At 40.6% G+C, this 21128-nt stretch overlaps 1 protein-coding gene across 1 annotated transcript in view; it reads left to right on the top strand.

Moving 5' to 3' along the window:
- Nucleotides 1-2434: 2434 nt before the first annotated feature.
- The window catches only part of LOC126470089 (proteasome subunit beta type-4-like), a 33542-nt gene continuing 14848 nt past the window's right edge, over nt 2435-21128 (top strand). The window contains exons 1-4 of the mRNA XM_050097637.1: nt 2435-2636; nt 8394-8600; nt 9769-9915; nt 16322-16520. Coding sequence (XP_049953594.1) covers nt 2599-2636; nt 8394-8600; nt 9769-9915; nt 16322-16520 — 591 coding nt within the window. The 5' untranslated portion in view covers nt 2435-2598. The remainder of the gene's footprint in view (nt 2637-8393; nt 8601-9768; nt 9916-16321; nt 16521-21128) is intronic.

Here is a 21128-nt window from a genome sequence, read left to right as displayed (position 1 = left end):
TTAATAAAAATAATAAAATGTGGAAGGCCCAGAATGGAGTCCTGAGGCATGAAACATGTGATGATAATCCATTCTCATGACGATTAGACACCTTCTCCATTATCCAGTACAACTTTCTGCTTTCTGTTTGAAAGATATGACTGGAGCTACTTTCCTGCTGCAGCATTTATTCCTAGATACACTGAAGAGCCAAAGAAACTGGTACACCTACCTACTAGCATGTAGGGCCCCATCAGCACGCAGAAGTGTCACAACACAATGTGACATGGACTCGACTAATGTCTGAAGTAGTGCTGGAGGAAGTTGACACAATGAATCCTGCAGGGCTGTCCACAAATCCGTAACAGGACAAGGTAGTGAAGATCTCTTCCGAACAGCATGTTACAAGGCATCTCAGATATGCCCAATAATATTCATGTCTGGGGAGTATGGGGGCCAAGGGAAGTGTTTAAACTCAGAAGTGTGTTCCTGGAGCCACTATGTAGAAATTCTGGATGGGTGGGGTATCACGTTGTCTTGCTAGAAGTGCCCAAATCCATCGGAATGCACAATGGACATGAATGGATGCAGGTGACCAAACAGGATGCTTACGTACGTGTCACCTGACAAAGTCGTTTCCAGACGTATCAGGGGTCCCATATCTGTCCAACTGCACATGCACAACACTATTACAGAGCCTCCACCAGCTTGAACAGCCCCTTGCTGATATGCACAGTCCACAGATCGAGAGGATGTCTCCATACCCGTACACATCCATCTACTCGATGCAATTTGAAATGAGACTCATCCCACCAGGCAACATGTTTCCAGTCGTCAACAGTCCAATGTCGGTGTTGACTGGTCCCAGGTGAGGTGTAAAGCTTTGTGTGATGCAGTTATCAAGGGTACATAAGTGGGCCTTCGGCTTCGGAAGCTTATATCGATGATATTTCGTTGAACGGGTCACACGTTGACACTTGTTGATAGCCCAGCACTGAAATCTGCAGTAATTTGCGGACGGGTTGCACTTCTGTCACGTTGGACGATTCTCTTCAGTCGTCGTTGGTCCCATTCTTGCAGGATCTTTTTCTGGCGGTAGCAATTTGATGTTTTACCAGATTCCTGATATTCACGGTACATCCGTGAAATAGTCGTTCCAGAAAAACCATACTTCATTGCTACGTCGCAGATGTGTCGCATCTCTCGTGCTCCGACTTTAACACCACATTCAGACTCACTTAAATCTTGATAACCTGGCACTGTAGCAGCAGTAACTGATCTAACAACTGCGCCAGACACTTGTTGTCTTACATAGACGTTGCCGACCGCACCGCCGTATTCTGCCTGTTTACTTATCTCTGTATTTGAATTTGCATGCCAATACTAGTTTCTTTGCTGCTTCGATGTATGTAGCTTTGTGTAACAGTATTTGGTGATTGACATAGTCAGCCTCTTTTGATAGGTCATAAATATTCCAAGTACCTTCATCTTTTTGTTGATGGGCTCCAGAATATTGACAGCAAATGCAAATATTGCGTCTTCTATTGATAGTCACGTTCTGTAATCCAAACTGACTTTTGCTGATGATATTATGCTCACTGAAGTGCTTAACAATCCTGGCATGCATTAGTTTCTCTAAAACCTTGGAAAAATTTCTCAGTAGTGAGATTGGCTGATTACCTCCAGTATCTGTCTTATCTCGCTTCTTATACAGAGATTTCCCAACTGCATACTTAAGCATTTCAGAAACTATTTCTTGCTTAAGTGATGCACAGAAAAAGTGGCAAAAGATTTTACTTACGTGGTTGCAGCATTAATTTAATAATTTACTAGAAATGTTGTCAACTACAGTAAAGTTTTTACCTTTCAAAAATGTAATGACTTTTCAATTTCCAGACTAGTGCTTGTTATTACTTCAATCTATTGTACTGTGCTAGGCACTGTGCTCTGCAGAAAATTCATGACTTGATTTATGGAGCCTTGCGATCCCATTTTTTCTGTTCTTATTAAAAAATATTTGTTGAATATATCAGCAACTATTTTTTATCACTAAGAAGAAGATCCTCATTTTTTTTTATTTCGATATTATCAGTGCTAACTGTGCATTGCCCTGTTCCCTTCTGTACAAAATTCGAGATAGTTTTTACTTTATTGCCTGAGTTATCAATTGTTGCCTTCAAGAACATGTTCTTTGATACCTGTATGGTTTTGTAAGGATAGTAGTGGGTTGTAAAGATCAGATTGCCTTCGTGCTGCACATCGCGCAAATATCACTGAAATTCGTATGTCCGATCAAATCTCGGTTTGCTGCATAAAATCTTTGCACACTTCACAAGCATGAAGGCGTAGTTGTACGAAGGGCGCTGGACACAGATCACCAAATATATGTATGTTCCATATCTTTGGCTACTACTTTGTACAAAGATTGGATGTGTCATGCAGAGATATTGATCTCAGTGCGCTGAGATTACTTGGGACATCTTAAAGAAGATCTGTGAAAGACGCTGATGTGCGGAAACAGTGCTGAATTTGTGGTTAGGTTGCGGTAGTTCAGCCCCCGAAAGCTAGTAGTACCCTGTGGTAAATATTTTGTACGTGTTTTATAATCTGCCGCAGTAAATGACGAGTTACGGAATGGGCCCAAGGACTGTATCGAAGTAAGTATTTCGCAATGAATTATGATGTCTTTAAGTTCTTGTATATTATTTTCTACTTAATGCTGAAAGAACTGCGATACGAATCACTATGCAGATCCTTCCGTGTTTTGTGATGGGTGTGATTCATTTTAGTTAGTTAATTGTATGACTTTTGTCCATCGAAAAACTCGTATTGCATTTCATCAAATTAGTTTTGTTTGACATTTCTAATTTGAAGTACTGTAAAACGGACGTTCGGTATTTTTTCCAATTTCATTCGATGTACGTTTCCAAATTTTTTCACGGCATTTATGAAGCTTTATCAGAACTCTTTTCGGCTCAAATCGATGTATTACTATAGCGTGTGTAACCGTCCTTCTGCTGCCGCCTCCATCCTGATTACCCAGTATGTGGAATGTCCTGGCATAATTTGTTGTTAAATGTAACTGATTAAATGCTGAAGGGATACTGTCATGGAAATTGCCAAAAATTAATTAGATTTTCGAACATGCCATGGAGTCACCACATTGTTTTAAACTTGTGCCTGTTATGTGGTTGCATAGTTTGAAGATGTAAACTTCATAATCAGTTTAGTCATATGTAAACTTAATACTTCCCTGTTATGGTCTTTTTTTCCAAGAACAATAGTTGTTGAGGATTATGTCGTACTTGGTGCTGTTGTGCAGCTCTTTTAATGTTTGATAGTTACTTTCTGTGACATCTTGTGCATAATATTTTATTTTTTTCATTCATGGCTTGTTTCTTAAAATGATTAAGAAACTGTAGAGCATTTTGGAGATTGAAAAGCTTATTTTGACAACCCAAGGTAGCTGATAGGTATACGATGACTGTATACCCCAATGGAATGTCTCTTATAAATGTCACATAGATAAAGTATCTCTAATTGAAGAAGTATGTACTAAAGTTTATTCGTGGACAGATTAGAGGGAGAAAAAGTTATTAATCTCACTTTGCAAAACAATGTATGGCATTGAGAGTTAACTTTTACAAATAGAAAACTGATGATGGTCCCAATGTTTAATACTAGCAATCAAGTGAATAGTAGTATGTGCCATTTGTGTATAAAATATACAACATATATGTGAGGACATGAATTACTTCCATTATGTGAAAGTGGAGGAAACAGTCAGGAAGAGGACAAAGTAGGAAAGTGAGTCGGAGTTGAAAAAATTACGTGGTGATGAAAGTAACAGCCAGTGTGTTTAAAAATGAAACTGGTAGGAACAACATAATAGAGGAAAGAATCAGTGTGATGAAAATGCTAGGGGGTTGTCAGAAATTATTGGTTTAGCAGAATTAGCTCACTGATAGTAAGTAGTGTTTTTTAGGCTCTTATTATACTGGACAAAGTCTAAGTGGAAGAAATGCAATAATGGTCAAATTAGAGGCAATTGTTTTTCTTAGAGGTAAGCAGTGTAATAGTGGAGGTTTGGAAAGGTGGTACTGATAAAACTTTGGTGCCATGTGTGGATGGGTCATAGTAAAGTTTAGCCCTGATGCTTGAGTAATTGGTGTGTTCTTCTAGGTTTGTATATTGTTATGACAATAAGCATTGGTATTAAAGAAAAGCATCAGATTTTGTCTATGAAGTTGTTGTTGCTATCTGTTAGGAATACTGTAGTAATTTTCTCATGCATTAGTCATTAGGTAATGGCTGGCAACTTTAGAAAACTGCAGTGGAACTGCACATACAGCTACTTTAAAATAGTTTAAAATGTCATAAGGTGTATGATAATTTAAGAAAAAAAAAACAGGACTTGAATGAATGTGAAAATCTGTATTTAATGAAGAAGATAGGGAAATGTCTAATACAACATAAGAAATTTCAGAGAACATCTGCCTTGTGTTGGTCCCTAGATCCAGTGGATGTACACTGTATTTTTATCTTATTGGCATTGTGTGTGTTAAGATTTGAAGCCTGCACTTAACTTTTATGTTACGTAATTTGTATGGAGCAGTCCACAAGTATACTGTAGTTCATAGTGTCTGATGGCAGTGTAAAGAATTACATTGTATTGGTCATGTTAAACTGTATCAATTCAGTCAGGCAAGGAAAAAAGTCTTACCTTCATAATCTCAGATGTTATTGAATTTAGAATATGTTAAAGTGAACAACTAAGTAAGGAATAGGTATTTTTTTTTTCTCTCCTTAAAAAATAAAAAAAAAAAATGCTCCAAGATACAGCCCTCCAAAGATGACACTGTACATACCATTTTGAAGAAGTGAATTTTGGAAAAAATTTAAAATATTGTATCTCTGGAACAGTTCTAGATACTGTGTTTGGGTGTTTTATTTGAAAGATAATTGCTTTATGATTACAAAGAAATCCTCCATTTGGACTTATCTGCCAACGTTCTTTTACTATAGCATTCTGAACTTTTTTATAGTATATAGAAAAACAAATTTTCAGAAATGCTGATCCATAAAATTTTGATTTTTTTTTTTTTTTTTTCTTTTTTTCCCCCTTCTGTTGATTAGTACCATATAGTTTGTTTTATTATCACATAACAGGCTCATGAAAATCAAAACTTAGCCTTATTTAACATAATTTTAGTTTTGAAAGATGAGTAAGACTCATTTTTCAAGCATTTTATATGGTTCCGAAATGTATGTGAAAGGTCCAAAGACTTAAAAGGTTTCAATTTATACAACTCCTGTGCACTCTGTTTTGTACTGACATTAGCCAATCAATGAACTAGTGTTCCACTGCTTCAGTATCTTCCTTTGATGTAGAGTTATGCCCTCCTGTTTAACCAATAGGAACTGGAGCACTTACAATCATTGTGAACATGAACTCAGCACTGATGGTGTTGTTGCTGTCTTGCAGCTGGAAACTTCTATCCAGCAGCTGGTTCATGTTGTAGCATAAAATTCACTACAATCTCGTGTAACTCATAACTGGTTTGTGTATAATCTCTGCAATCCATCAGTCAGTCATACACACAGGCCACAAACATCCGCCTTCTCAGGTCATGAATCTGAATATTATCCTGCTGTTTCTGAGGTGTTGGCCGAACGAACAGAATTTCTTTTCTTGCAATTTAAAGTGCATGCAATATGAGTTTGCCCATCACTTTGAGTCCGAAAATGTGTTTTCTCAATTCCTTTCGCAGGAGGGGTTTGTTTGGACCAGTCTTCTTTTTTCTGCTCACAAATTGTTAGATTTCCTCTTTGGACAAAAAAAAGAGGGCTGTGGATGTTTGATTTTATGACTCTCGTAAAACCCTCAGCATTCTGAATTGCAGCTGTATTTGGTCCGGAAAGATTGATTTTTAGCATGGTGCTTCAGCAGGCCACCTACACCATCACAAGGTCCCTTCCTGTGACCAGTAGCACTATATACCCAGTCAGTTGCACTAGCAACTTACTCAGTTCGAACTGCTGATAAAGATTTTTAAAATGACTAGGAGCACCATCAGAAATAATGAACTTCTCAGGCCCTGTTTGCTGTTGAATTTTGCACATTGCTAGCAAAGCATGTGCCGAGTCACGTCGTGTGTCATCACTTATAACTGCAACGCTTGTGGTCTTGTTTTCAAAATATGTCACTCCTATAAAAATTGAAACCTGGTCACAACTCCAATAATACCCTTGTACTTCTTGTGGGAGAGTTACAGACCATTTCTCAGCAAAATCACAGTGAAGCACTAAACATAGTTCTTCAGCCTGTACACACCCTTTCACTTCTGGAATATGTTGTTGTTGCAATTTCTTCAGATGCTGGTGTGCTACTTGCTTTCACTGACCATTTACCAAGTTCATCGATGAAACTGTCAAAGGCAACAGTTTTCTTAATTAGTTTATTTTCCTCCCATCTCTCATATGTAATTTCTGCTGAATTATCTGCTATGTCTTCCAGGAAAAGTGTTTGTAAAGACAACCCTCACTTTCCAGGGTAGCCACCACATTCTTGAAACAAACAGGTCTCTCGCTTTACATCACAGACTACTAATGAGTTCACACACCCAACCAAGGTGTCATATGTCACATGCTCCAGTAAGTTCTTCAAAGTTACTACACAAAGTTCAAAATTCGTGCAGTACACACATAAACAGACATCTCTAGGTGGATGTGGAACTACCCACTTAGGTCGTAGTGTATAAAATTTTGATCTTCCAATAAGTGGAGTTGTCTTATAAACTGCAGTAGTATCTTCACCACTTTTTGACCTTCAGCTGTTACAGTTATAGTGTTTTTTTCCACTGTGGCGAGAACAGTCCCATTTATCTTCTAGGTAAAATGACTACTCTGTTTGAACTTGAGCTGCTTCTACAGGATGATCAGAATAGGGATCTGATCATCCAAAGACTCCTTTTACAATCCTCACATTTCTAGATTTGTCTCCCATGTACTTTGATACTTATGGAATAGGGTTCAAAATTGTTTTCTTTGAAAATGTATCTAGAATAATAGTTAAAACTTGCACCTTTTCATTGTAGGATGCGCAGTATTCAACAGGTGAATTGAAATTTTGTGAAAAATTCCTGGCAAAAGGTGCAAGAGTGCTTTGGTTCATTTTCTTCTGAAGATTGAATTTTTACTTTGAAGAGTGTGGTCAGTTTTGCTGTAGTGTATTCATCCATAGCTTTAGTAATTTTTCTGCGCTTTCTTCATGCGTAGAACTTAAGACTCGACTCCACTGAACACGGTTTCTTAACAGGACTAACACCTACCTCTGTAGCTGACTGATTCAGGGTATTTAATTATTCCTCTATTGATGCAAAATCTGCATCAACTGCACCATGGGAGGCTTCACGTTGTTCAGACACTTATCATTGTTGTTGTTCTGTCAAAACATTTAGAACACAAAAAGTTGTCACTGGAAACATCTTCACTTTGAAACAGAACAAAGTCCGAAGACATTTCAAACAGTTCTTTTCACAAAACACACTGCAACTGTGTCAACTGGCAAATTCCTTGTGAAAACACAGAACTCATTGGATGGTCCTAGATTTCTTAGAAGCCTCTTCAATAAACAAATTAGAACTGAACTACTACAGTACAGAAACCTGCAATGAACAACTATGACATAGAAACTGAATAGAAACTACAACAGAGTGTAAAAAATATCTGCAACAAAGAAAGTGATAAGAAATAACTGCAACAAAGACAATAGAAATAAACATTGTAACAAAGAAATTAGTAAGCAACAACTTCAGTGAAGACATATGTTACCCGTGAAAGTTAAAAAAATGATTTAAAGAAGAATAAAATAAAATAAAACCTGTCCAACTTAGAAGTGGAAGTTCTCCTTTACAGAAAATATAGTACCACAGGGTACTAATCAACATAATAAATTTAACTTTTCTGGACTTACATTTTTGAAAAAAAAAAAAAAAAACTGTATAGTATAAAAAAAAATTCAAAAGGTGACAGTAAGAGAACTTTGACAGATGTGTCCAAACTGAGGATACCATTGTAATCATAAAGCAATTATCTTTCAAATAAAAAAAAACTCTATCAAAATATGTAGAACTGTTACAGAGACACAGCATTTTAAAAATTTTCCAAAATTCTCATCTTCAAAATGGTGTTCGCAGTGTCGTCTTTCGAGGCTTGTATATCAGGGAAGGAATTTTTTTGGAGAAAACAAAAAATACATGTTTTACTTACTCTTGAATTTTAACATATGCTAAATTCAAGAACATCAGAGACTGTGAAGGTAACCCCCCCTCCCGCCTGAAATGATACGGATTATGCTGGATGCAACTGTCGTATAACAAATTGGAGTTAATTTTTCCACTGGATTGTTTCAGAACCCCTATAACAACTGGGACATCAGTTATAGGAGTGAAATTTGACAGCGGAGTTGTAATCGCAGCGGATATGCTTGGTTCCTACGGATCCTTAGCAAGATTTAGAAATATTTCAAGGATTATGAAGGTCAACAAAAATATAATCTTAGGAGCTGGAGGGGATTATGCAGATTATCAGTATCTGTGTGATGTCATTGCTCAGAAGATGTAAGTATTAATAACTGTTATGTGTATAGGCTATGCTTGATGTGTTCTTCTGATGCAGTAACACCACATGTGCACTTTCAGTAGTAAAAGAGTAATAACTTTAAAGTTTCTGAAGTCTGTATATGCTGTTATGTATGTTTCTGTGTCTATGCACTAAACATTATTAAGTGGTTGATCTTCCCTTGTTTGTATTTGATGTGACTTTAGTGTTTCTGAAAATGACTTATTTTTTAATGTCAGATATGTAATTAATTACACTTTCTGCAACCTTGCGAGTTGGTGTACACTAAATTTAAGTGTGATGAAGATCTGAAATTCTTATCTTACCTTTCATTATTAATGCTTTCAGATAAATAATTTTTTTTTTTTTTTTTTTTTTTTTTTTTCAAAAGACAGGCAAATGCCATGATGTGTGGCATATTCAAAATCGATACAGAATGGCCTGAAGAGAACACTTGAAAGTTCAGATGATCTAATACAGTTTTCAAGGATTGACATATGCTGTGTAACAAATGGCTGATATTTGACAATAAGTTGAAGTTTTCTGAAGGGGCAAAATTCAGCCTAATTATTGAAAAACCATCTGTACCAGTGGAAATGTATCTTACTAGAGAAGATAATGAGCTATGTTCTGTGGTGTAATAGCCAAAGGCAAAGGCCATTTAGGAGGTGTGATGTAATTTTGAAGACTTGGTACATCACTCCTTCTGCTGCCAAAGCTTTCTTCTCCAATTGCTAGACCACTCACAGGTGGTACTTATCTCATGACACTAAGTGCAGTAGCACAGTTTTCACTGCTTAATATTTACTGTGTGTGTGTGTGTGTGTGTGTGTGTGTGTGTGTGTGTGTGTGTGTGTGTAAGTAAGTAAGTAAGTAAGTAAGTAAACGGTTACCAGCTAGTTAACATTTCTTGCCTCTTGGTTGGTCAGTGTTTACAAAGGATTATATCATGACTTGAACTGATAAACTGGTTTAAGAGGATTGCTGTACTACACTTTAGACTGAACTTGTGAGACACAAAAAGACTTTCTGAGGAGAAGTGCACTTTTGTGACAGTATCAGTGTATAAAATTACATTACATGTAGTTGAACTCATATTCTTGAAAGTACCATGGCACAGAAACCTAATAACATATTTTTGTTATGCATACTTTATCTTTGTTATAGAATTGATGAGGATTGTTTAGATGATGGCAACCATTTGAAACCTAAATCGCTGCACTGCTGGCTAACAAGGGTGCTCTACAATAGGCGCTCCAAGTTTGATCCTTTGTGGACGTCATTTATTGTGGGAGGTCTACAAGATGGAGAACCGTAAGAATTTCTATTACTTTCTATCCCTCAGCTGAGAATCTGTGTTTAATGCTTGCTTTTTGACAAGCTGTAGGAAACTCTTATGGGTTAATGGTAACAAGAAATTTAATAAAAATTTGTTTCATATTGGCTTTAGGAAAATGTTCCTGGTTGTTTGCTATAGTAAACTGCAGATGGTGTCTGGTGGATAACTGTGTAACAGTTGACTTTTTTTTTTTAGTTTTTAAAATTCTATTTGAAGCAGTCTCGTGTAAGCATATGTGGAAAAAATAGTTTCAGTGTAATTAATCGTACATTGTTGTATAGTTGCTTATCAGCTTTGTAACTGCTTTCTGCTTCTCACCTCTCACTGTGTTTTATGTAGCAGACACCAATAAGGTGCGTGTCATCGGAGATGCTGGCAGTTGGGGATTTTTGTGTAATGAGCCAGTCATCTTCATCTCAGTCTATGTCTACTAAACATAAACAGAATGAGGCTAAAGATTCGAAGACTCTCCCAACTGCACCTTAATTCCTCATGGTATCACATATTGAAGACAATCAGTCCTTTGCTATGGTTAATCCATTTATTATTCAGAAAGGTGTTGATACAGTTGCATGCCCTGTGAAATCCTGTTCTCTTTTACGTAATGGCACTTTGTTTTTGGAGACTTATTGTGATTCTCAAGATGATCTGCTTACAGCTTCGCTCATCCACGTCTATCCTGTTCGTGTGAGAGGCCCATTGAATGCTGTCTCTGATCAGGATGTCACTGCAGTCCATCAGGTCTTGAAAAGTGTTGATGCATCCTTAGTGTCTACATGCACTTTTTTCCCTCATGTTTGATAGAGTAGTGCTTCCACTGAAGATAAAAGCGTGCTATGAAGTCATCACAGTCCGGACGTACATCCTGAATCCAATACACTGCTACCAGTGTCAGTGTTACAACCACACTCAATTGTCCTGTCAAAACCTGGTCAAATGTGTTACTTGTGGTAGGAATGCTCATGAGGGTGACTGCTCGCCTCCTCCTCCCTGCTGTATTAATTGCAATGGCAACCATGCAATTTCATCCTGAGAATGTTCCGTGGATCTCGATGAGCGGCCCATCCAGGAGATGAGGGTGAAGGAAAAAGTGCCTAATCCTGTCACCTGCAAGTTGTTGGCTAATTGAAAGCCCTGTGTTTTACCATCTGGCACTTACAGTGCCATTCTTGCTACACCTCACACCACAAAGGACATGCCCACGCACACTTGCGACCTTAAATTCAACACCGCAGTTGTAAAATCTCACAGTGTCACTGTAGCATCCCCGTCTCCTTCACCTCCAACTGTGCAACAAGCCACCAAATTTTCACCTCTGGCAGCAAAATCACCTGCTACACAAATGGCACGCCGGAAGAACAGAAGGCATACTCGTCTAAAGACTTTTTACATCCCTCAAGCCAACAATTTGTCTGCATCAGCCAACTGCTAAAACTTGAGGGAATCAAAGGCAAATGATCCTCTCCTTTGCTGACTCACAGATCCTCTTAGTGTCACCACGTGATACCCTCACTCAGCCGACCTCTGTTTCGCTGGTTTGCACTGCCACACATTTTTCTGCCCTGGAATCTGCAGACTGACTGAGGGAGAATGCCAATGCCTCTGTAGATCTTGTGGAGCAGATCCTCCAGCCTCTGCACCGTGTAGCAGTGAGTCTTTGAGGGCTGGCCGTCAGCAGCTACTGAGATGACAACCCTTCACCCCCCCCCCCCCCCCCCAGCCCTGTTCCCCATCATGACTCTCCTCCAATGGAACATTCGCAGCATTATGTCCGACAAGGAGGAATTACGGCTGCTCTTGGAATCAGTGTCCAGTTGTTTTCTGCCTCCAGGAAACAAAATTGTGTCCTTAAGACCACTTTGACCTATCACATTTTTTTCCGGTTCACTTTGACATTCCCCCGAGGATGGCATTCCATCACTTATGGGAGTGATGCTGCTCATCTGGTATGACACTCATAGTCAAACCATCTCACTGAACACCTGGCTACAAGCTGTTGCAGTCCACATTTTCTCTTTGTACCGTCTACATCCCTTCATCTCTCGGTGTCACCAGAGCAGACTTTCTCCAGCTTATTGGGCAACTTCTCACCCCTTTTTGCTGCTCAGTGACTTCAATGCGTACCATCCCCTTTGGGGATTGCCAAGAACCTGTCAGAGAGGTGCCCTCTTGGATGACCTTCTCAATCAACTCAACCTCATCTGCTGTAACACTGGAGCACCCACACCTATTCTCATTGGGACCTCTTGCTCTGCACTGCCCAGCTTGCCTGTTGTCTCGAGTGGTCTGTACTCTCTGACACGTCCGAGTGACCATTTCCCGTGTTCTATCTGTCTGTTGACCCCTACCCACCTGCATGTAAACCCAATTGGCAGCTTTCTAAGGCCGACTGGAAGCTTTGCTCCTCCCTGGCAATCTTCAACAAAAACATTTCTCCAGTTGTGATGACCCGGTAAAATACCTTACAAACATTATCCTTACTGCTGCAGAACGTTCTATTCTTCACAATTCACCTTTACCTTGCCATGTCCTGATCCCTTGGTGGACTGATGCGTGCCATGACACAGTTTGCACACTTTGGCATGCTCTCCCCATTTTTAACTGTCATCCTAAAATGGCAAACTGGATTCATTATAAACAGTTGTGTGCACAGTGTCATTTCACTGGGTAGAAAAGAAGCTAGAAGGACTTCATTTACTAGTTCTTTTAACAGTTCTGCTCCCTCATCCGTCATGTGAGGCCTGATTGTAGCAGATGTCATTGTGGACCCTATTGCTATCTCCAACACCTTGGGGCACTATTTTGTGGGTATTTAGAGCTCCACACACTATTGCACTGCCTTCCTCCATTAGAAATGAGTAAAACAAAACAAAACCAAGTAAAGAAGAAAGCTGACCATAGACAAAGATAATAGGTTAAAACCATAAGATCACTGACTACTGTGCCTATCCTGTGGTGAAGGCCATATTACTGACATAACATCCCAATAGAGGAACCAAATAGCATGGCGATTTGTTGAGAGGCTGGTGGAGTGATTGATGTATGAGAATTTCTGAAGAAAGTAATCTACCGAATGGAACAGTCCCCAGAGGGAAGCTGTCATGGTGGGTTGAACACTAAGGCAACATACAGGGCTGAGTGGACCACGTAACAAATGTGATCCACCATGTCACTGGTTTATTTGACCCAAAGCCCTCAGGTCAAATTAGGAGGTAGGCTGTACCTTAAGTTGACATGGGTGGTGCTTAACAATCTGGACCAGGCTCTAATTTGACTTTTTAAATACTGACTAATGGCATAAAGCCTTGCAACCTTCCACTCAGTTAGAGCAAAAGGTCATCATAAATAAAAAAAAATAAAAAAAAAGCAATGAAAGGTCATGGGGATTATGCTTCGACTCGATCATTCCATCGGTTTCACTTAAGTATGAGAAGTCATCAAGAGATCTTACGACAAATGGAGTTGGTCACTTAGAGCAGCCAAGCTGAGGCAGGAGTGTGAACTTTAGATTCAACAATTATGAGTTGTATAAGTGTCTCTTCATGTGGTAACTGAAATTGGCACTGCCTGAAGCTTGTGGTCATGACCAGGTCCAACACAGGATGATGTGATATTTGTTGAACGCAATCAAAGAAAACCCAAGATTGTTCTAAACTGATGTGGCAGACAGGACTATTTTCCAACTTGTGGAGGGCAGCAATTTGAATGTTCACCTGAAACCAAGAAAGGCCCAAATATGCCCCACTCGCTGCAGAAACATTGATGGAATGGTCTGTGTGGAGTAAATGATCAACTGTAATATGGTTTGGATCCAAGATCAGAACCTCATTAGCTGCTCCCAATGTCGATTTAGAAGGTGTCAGTCCACAGCTGACAATATGTCCATGCAGAAGCCAGCTAAACAGTGTCCCTTCATATGTAGATAGTATTACACAGAATTTTTTTCCATGAAGTATGTCATTATTTTGATGTACAGCATTCTAGGACAGCTTGACCAGTGGTGGTTCTGTGACCATCTTCCTGCCTTGCAATCCATCTTATCTCAACAATTCTTAAGTTTCCAAGTTAGTCAAGTTCTGCCTGATAGTTCTGAGCAGGAGAATGATGTCCCTTGCAGAAATATTATGTTTTACCCTCTGTAATGTTAACTTGCCAGTTGCAGGGAGCCATAATCAGTGCTCTAATTTTGCAGTTTTTTGTTTATAATTTATTATGGATGGTGAGGGGAGAAAGAGTGAGTTTTCTTGCCATATTTTTAATTTTTTGACTGTCAAATGGGGGACATTAGTCTCAGGTGTTAGGAGTAGACAAGCTGCAAAACAAAAAAAGCAAGAGAAATTGTTGCTCAACTCATTATAGCAGGCTGTACCACTTAAGAGGGCCCACACCGGGGTAGTGGGGTGCCTGTAGGCATAAAAGTGGTTGTTTCACAGCTGATGCATAGGCAGTCAGGCAGCTGCACTGTAGCCTACATGACCATATGTCCACAAGTGAAGTGTTCACATAGGATCTGCATGAAGCATGAGGTACACACACCTGCTGTGGGGATAGTAAAAACCCAAACCCGGGACTGGAAGTGCCACCGTTGTTACTGAAGAGGCTCAGAGTATTTTTAGAATGAGGAGGTAAAGAGGAAACTGTCACTACCTCATATACTTTAATTAAATGATTAGATTAGATTAGTACTTGTTCCATAGATCATGAGTATGACACTTCGTAATGATGTGGAACGTGTCAGGTTAATAAAAAGTGTCTATACAGGATATTACATTACACAAAATATTACATGACACTTAATTTTTTTTTTTTTTTATTTGGGGGGGGGGGGGGGGGTGTTGGGGAAATTGCCCACTTACTATATCCAAAAATTCCATATCCATGAAGTTTCAGTAGGCAGTAGAACTATATAGCTGTATTTGCAGCTTATCTCAACCCTGTGGTTTTCCCTGATTGTTTCCTCAAAATCTGTCTACCTGAAGAACTTACTGGATATAATGCAGAATTACACAAAATCTTGAGGCAACTGGAGCAGACAAAATATCAAGGATGCCCGGTTTTCCTTGCCGAGGCTGAGGAAGTATGTATCATTGGGCAGGGTGCCACAGTATGAGGGAATACAAGGAAACAAATTAGCAGATATGGCAGCCAAGGAGATGGGTATAATAAATTGGGTCAATGTGCTGGCCCCTTACATGCTATTTTTGTATGTCCCCGCTGGACAACAATGTTGGTGCTGGAACATTCATCCTCACTTTTTTTAGGGGCATTTGCTTCTAGAGAGAGTCAAAATTGTGGCTTACGACTGCAATGTGAGTCCAGATTTCCAACCCCTGCTATGGTACTTTATATGACAGTGCTTCAGGGTACGTCTTCCCAGTGAACTTACGACCCAATTTATTGAGCCTGTGTCTTGCCATGTCATGAAAATTCACCTTGTACATTACCATCTGTCTGGGTCAGTTACGGGAATGACCATCCTCTCAAGTCCTGAAGTGTGCTACCCTAATTAATGAATACATAATACAGGAACTGAAAGTCTTCATTTGTCTTTCATAATTTGAAGCTCAGAAGAGAGATAATCATTTTTATCCTATCTTTATGATTTTGATGTTTGCCTCTACTCTGCCCAGGACATAGGCAATAACTGCTGTATTTACTTCCTCAATGATGACCTCTGGTAGTTGCACAAATAAATTAAACATGGGGGTGATAGGCCCTCCCCTCACATTGTTCCTGCAACACCATCGTTGGGAACCACTCCCCAACACCCAGCCAGAAATGCAGCAGCAGCAGCCTCCTCCAGTGTCTACTGGTGACAGGCCCCCCTTTCAGGAACTGTCTGCCTGGAATCCTGTAGACCAGTGGTCTGACACCAGCCAGTGTCTGAAGAAGTCACTGACGGTGAGACCCACGGTTTCCCACTCCTCTTTTGCTTCTTCACCCACAGGGAACTAGTTCTCACAAGATTCTTGACCACCACAAGAGTAAAACAGTTTTTTGTTGCCTTGTACAAGATTGACATCACTGCAAAAAGTCATGGAGATAATGGGATTCCTTGTTTCAGACTGTTTCTGTGCTTCATTTTATGTGTGTAACAATGCCTTTCAGGTAACAAATGTATATACATGCAAGTATTGGTTTTCAACTGTTCGTTTCAGTAAGATTAAAGTATTTGAGCTCTCTCTCTGTTCTGAAAACTCTTTACTTCATGTAGGCTAAGTGCTCACACATATATACATGACTTTTTCTGCAATTCATTCTTTGTGAAGTCGCATGTAGGCAGTTTAATAAACAGTAGCAGTAGAAGCTGATGGTTATGTTAGTTGATAGTGAGTTTATACACAATCATTTTACTGGATTTTTTTTTTATTTTTGTGATAGGTTCCTTGGAGCTGTAGACAAGTTAGGAACTGCATATGTTGATCGGCATATTGCAACGGGATTTGGAATGCATATTGCTCTTCCTATGTTGAGAGATGCACTTGAGAAGAAAGAGACACTAACAAAAGATGAAGCTGTTCAGTTAATTAAAAAATGTATGGAAGTGCTTTTCTATCGTGATGCTCGTTCATTTCCAAAGGTGAGTGTGCAAACTTTAAATGATAGAAAATAATCTAACAGTTAACACCTACGCCATAGACTTCTGCCAGTTATCTTTTCATTGTCCCTTTGATAATTGTACCAATAATAAACATTATACATTATAAAAATTGTTTCTGAAGTTGTCACACTACCAAGACACACAGTATACCATGATGAGCTAAAACACTATGACCACCTGCTTAATAGCATACTGGTCCATCTTTGAAATGCATTATAACAGTGATTCTGCATGGCATCATTTTAACTGGTCTTTCATAGTTTTCTGGAGGTATGTTGCACAATATGCCTGTGCATACATTACAATTTCCTGTAAATTATATATCAATTGCTTGAGAATGTGCAGCTGGTGCCTGATAGCATCAGAGGTTTGTTCCATTGGATTAAGATCTGCTGAATTTGATTGTGAAGGCATAAATGCGAGATTACTGTCATGCTTCTCAAACTTCTGTAAGAAAGATTGTGGCCTTGTGACAAGGACGACTGGAAGATGATGCTGCCACTGGGGAAAATGTCAAGCATGAAGGGATGCATATGGTCAACAATAATGTCAATGTAGTCCACAGCTGTCATGGTGCTTTCTATTGAGCAACTGTTCACGTGAATAATGTCATATCTGGACACAGTCAGTGACATACTGTAACAAGAGATGTGGGTAATTCAGCCTGGTGACACATTTCCGTTGGTTCACAGTACTGTCTTGATCACATACCCTCTACAATCATAATTGACAGTGTCACTGTGTCATCATGGGAGCATATAGGGGTTGTTTGCTGATGTGTTCAAAATTGTGTGCCGAACAGTGTGCTCTGAAACACTTGTCTGCACCTTCAGTGTACTGTCAGGTCTGCCACAGATCACCACCCTTGTTGCTTTACCCCCTGTGGGTCCGGGGCTAGAATAGGCCCGAGGTATTCCTGCCTGTCGTAAGAGGCAACTAAAACGAGTCTCACACGTTTTGGCCTTTATGTGATGGTCCCCTGTAGGATTTGACCTCCATTTTCAAAATTTTCCTGAAGAGCGAGCCAATTCGGGAAGGCCACCTTACATGGTGCATTGTGTCCATTGTGCATTGAGATATTTAGCCCACTTTCTCGTCGTCACATTGCAGTCCCACCCATTCTCCATCTTCTGGGCGAGGACATCTTCCTGAGTGTTTTCCACCATGCACTGTGCAGTGTCACTTTCTGTGCCGACAGTGACCATGGACTTCTTTGCACTTCATATCCAGCACGGTAGCCAGTCTGTTGTGGTGGGTCCGCCATGTACCCTGTTAGCTGTAGCCCCCTGACAACACAGGGATCGCTGTGCTGATGCCAGCGCCATAAAGTCCCTATGTATGCCAAGGAATAGATGCCCGTCACTGGGGCATCGGGACTCCCGGCAATGGCCATGCTGCCAGGTGGCCTTTGTTGCGGCTGGGTGGCGCCCATGGGGAGGGCCCCTGGTCAGAGTGGGTGGCATCAGGGCGGAAGACACGCCATGAAATGTAGTATGTCATCTCTTTCTGGTGGTCTGCCACCAGTAGTCTCTAAGTGGGCAAAGTCTAACTTCAATGCTAAGAAATAAAACCCTAAGTCATTTCCCGCCCTGGCCACACCTTGGAAGGAACATCAGGCTAAGGACGGCAGTGAAGCTTATTCGCTCCAGTACCTCATATGTATGAGAGTTGATGGGGAATCTTTCATGTCCATGAAACCTCAGTTTTATGTGGAGCATTTGGAGGACAAGTTTGGGGAGGTGGAGGGCTTGTCCAAAATGCGCTCTGGTTCAGTTTTGATAAAAACAGCATCCTCTGCCCAGTCACAGGCATTACTCGCTTGTGGCAAGTTGGAAAATGTTTGTTACTGTCACACCTCATAAGAGTTTAAATATGGTCCACAGGGACCTTCTTTTGCAGTCTGACGACGAGTTGCACTCCAATTTAGAGCAGCGAGGTGTTCATTTCTCATGATATCTGTAGAAGAGTGTAAGGTTGTGGACTGGGTGTGGGAGAGTGATTCTTTGGTGGAAGTGGTGTGAAGGTGCAGAAGATGAAGGTAGCCCGCAGTGACAATTTTTTTGACTTCTGTGTGGGATAGGTGAAGGTACGGTGCCCACAGGATGTAGCAGTAACAGTTGGTGAATCTCTGGCTGGGGCTGGCTGTCATTGGTATGCCCGAGTCTGCACTTTCATCAGTATAGGGCTCAGCAGCAACCTTGCCAACAGCCCTTCATACTGCCTCATTGCTGTGTCAGGTGGCAGTGCACCTACTCTCATATATGTGCGGTCTGGATGAGCCGACCTGGTGGTGGCCTGAGCTCAAACCTGAGAGCAGTGGCTGGCACTATTAAACCCCAGCTGGTTCGGATCAGAGAAGACATTAACCCAGCCCCCAGCCCATCCAGGCTGCAGCTAGACCCCTGGCTGACAGTCCCATCATGGTGACAGAAGAATGGTCGTGGCCTTTCAGTGGCAGGCAACATGCAACGGGCACTGATTCAAAGCCCAGCTTTGCAACAGGCCCAGCATGGCCGGCCGGCCAATTTTTATACATGACAAAGCGGGTTTTGTAGCAGTTAAGGTCGTGTATGCAGCATACCAAACTCATCGAAATGGCTTAAAATGCTTGTTATGACCCCAGCACCTGGGTTATAGTTACAGAACTGCTGGTGTCGTGTAAATGTTGAGCCAGCAGGTGTCAACAAGCACTTGGATTTTGGCATTGGCCCCTGACCTCCACTTAGATCCTGGCATTGGCCCCTGACTGGAGACCTTGTCACGACACTCTTTCTGCCTTGGATTGATTTGGCTCACCAAATTCCTGACTGGACAGTCTGGCTGAAACAGATGTACTGTTACCTTTATAGTTCACAAACTCCCAGTCAAAACTCAAGTGTGGAGTGCAAATTGTCTGTAAGCTTCTTTATGAATGTGGAATGGTGTAAAGAGTATAAATATAAAGAGGAAATGAAGAGTATAGTCATAGGGTACCACTCTTCATTCCCCTCTTTGTATCTACACTATTTAAACCATTCCACTCTCACAGAGTCTTTGATTCATAACCTATGCAATACCTCACTTCAATTCTTCAAGGCATGGTCCTTTCCTAACTCATTCTGAGACTGTCAGTATAATCCCACAGGCCAAAATACGGGAAGGATGGGATCTGGGCAACTCTACACTTTAGGTAACAATAAACAATACCTACTATGGCCAAGTGGTAGTTCCTACTGCAGTGAGCGGATGCTGATGTTTGGCAAGGTATATTTTCACTGGTCCAAGCAATGTGCCAATGATTCATAGCAATTCTGGGTGGTCAGCATCTGGTCCAGAGGGGCCAGAAGGGTTAGGTTTAGGTGTCAACATTATCAAAGTGATCCCTAACAACACTTATGACAGCCTTCCCAAGACTTGACAACTCTGTAGTGTGGTGCTCAGTGGTACCTTGGTTATACTTCATGCTTGCCAGTACCTGATACAGCACAAAGGATTGTTTTTCCTAAGTATTCCACATCAGTGGTACCTAAGATAGTCTTTAAAATCAGACCACCTGAGTTCATGCAGCCTCTCTCATGTTGAACTCGTAGCATCAGTTCATAGTCTATAGGTGCCCCTGTAACTGTGCAGAGAAGAACCAGAACAGCTGGTACTCCCTTAATTGTCATTCAACACTGTTTTATCCTGTATCATGAGTTGCAATTTAACAAAGATTTTCCCCAGTTTTTGAATTTTGTTTTCAACTGCCCATATGTTAAAGTCCATTCATATTGTCCACTGATGGTCTGGCAGCACTGCATCTGATTACTGGGTGAACAGTACGCCACCATTCAAAGTCTGTAGCCTGAGAACCTGTAACTGCACAGCAGCCCCAAGACAGTCGCTATGGCAGTGTTCCTAGATTTCACAATTCCCTTCATCAGGTACTCCGTGGCCGAAGCAGTGCAGCCACCCGTCACCCCTGTGGATTAGATCCATACTGTGGTAGAGGAAAATACTATGTTAGCTTGCTAGGCCAGCCCCTGACTTTGGGATGTACAGATATATTGCAGTAACCACAGGCGTATCTTGTTCCTTTTGTCTGATCTTACCTTTCTTCCTTACCACTTTCCTCCCCACTTTCGGAGGCGTTTATGGCAAGTGAGGCAATGTGTCAGGGTTGCCCTTAAACTGTTACACTCCCCCTAAGTGTAAAATGGTGACACAAGTTGGGAGTTGCAGTTTTACATTAACCAGAGCTGTAATTTCAGTTGTTTGATAATGTTTTTTTTTTCTGTGTTCCAAACTTCTTCATTTACTCTCTTTGCACATAAGGGTTAGAAAACATAACCCATTGTCCCTTGTAATACATGGATAGCTTGCTTTTTGCTTTTTGCACACCCTCCAGTGGCTCCATGGTTTTCGTATTTATTTGAAAAACGGTGTAGTGTACAGTAGCGCCATTGCTGTCAACCATTTTATCGACCCTCGTATCATACAGGCTTTTGTTTGTTTGGTTAGAACAGCTCAGTGTCAGTTAGACCGTAAGTGAGAGAGCACTTAGATTTCCTGCTGCTAATAAGGCGAGCACACCATTCGTTTGTTGCATTTTTTTAAGAGCTGCAAACA

This window comes from Schistocerca serialis, chromosome 3 (assembly GCF_023864345.2).
Source record: "Schistocerca serialis cubense isolate TAMUIC-IGC-003099 chromosome 3, iqSchSeri2.2, whole genome shotgun sequence".
Taxonomy (NCBI): domain Eukaryota; kingdom Metazoa; phylum Arthropoda; class Insecta; order Orthoptera; family Acrididae; genus Schistocerca; species Schistocerca serialis.
Note: the sequence above shows the minus strand (reverse complement) of the source record. Positions and strands in the feature narration are given on the sequence as shown.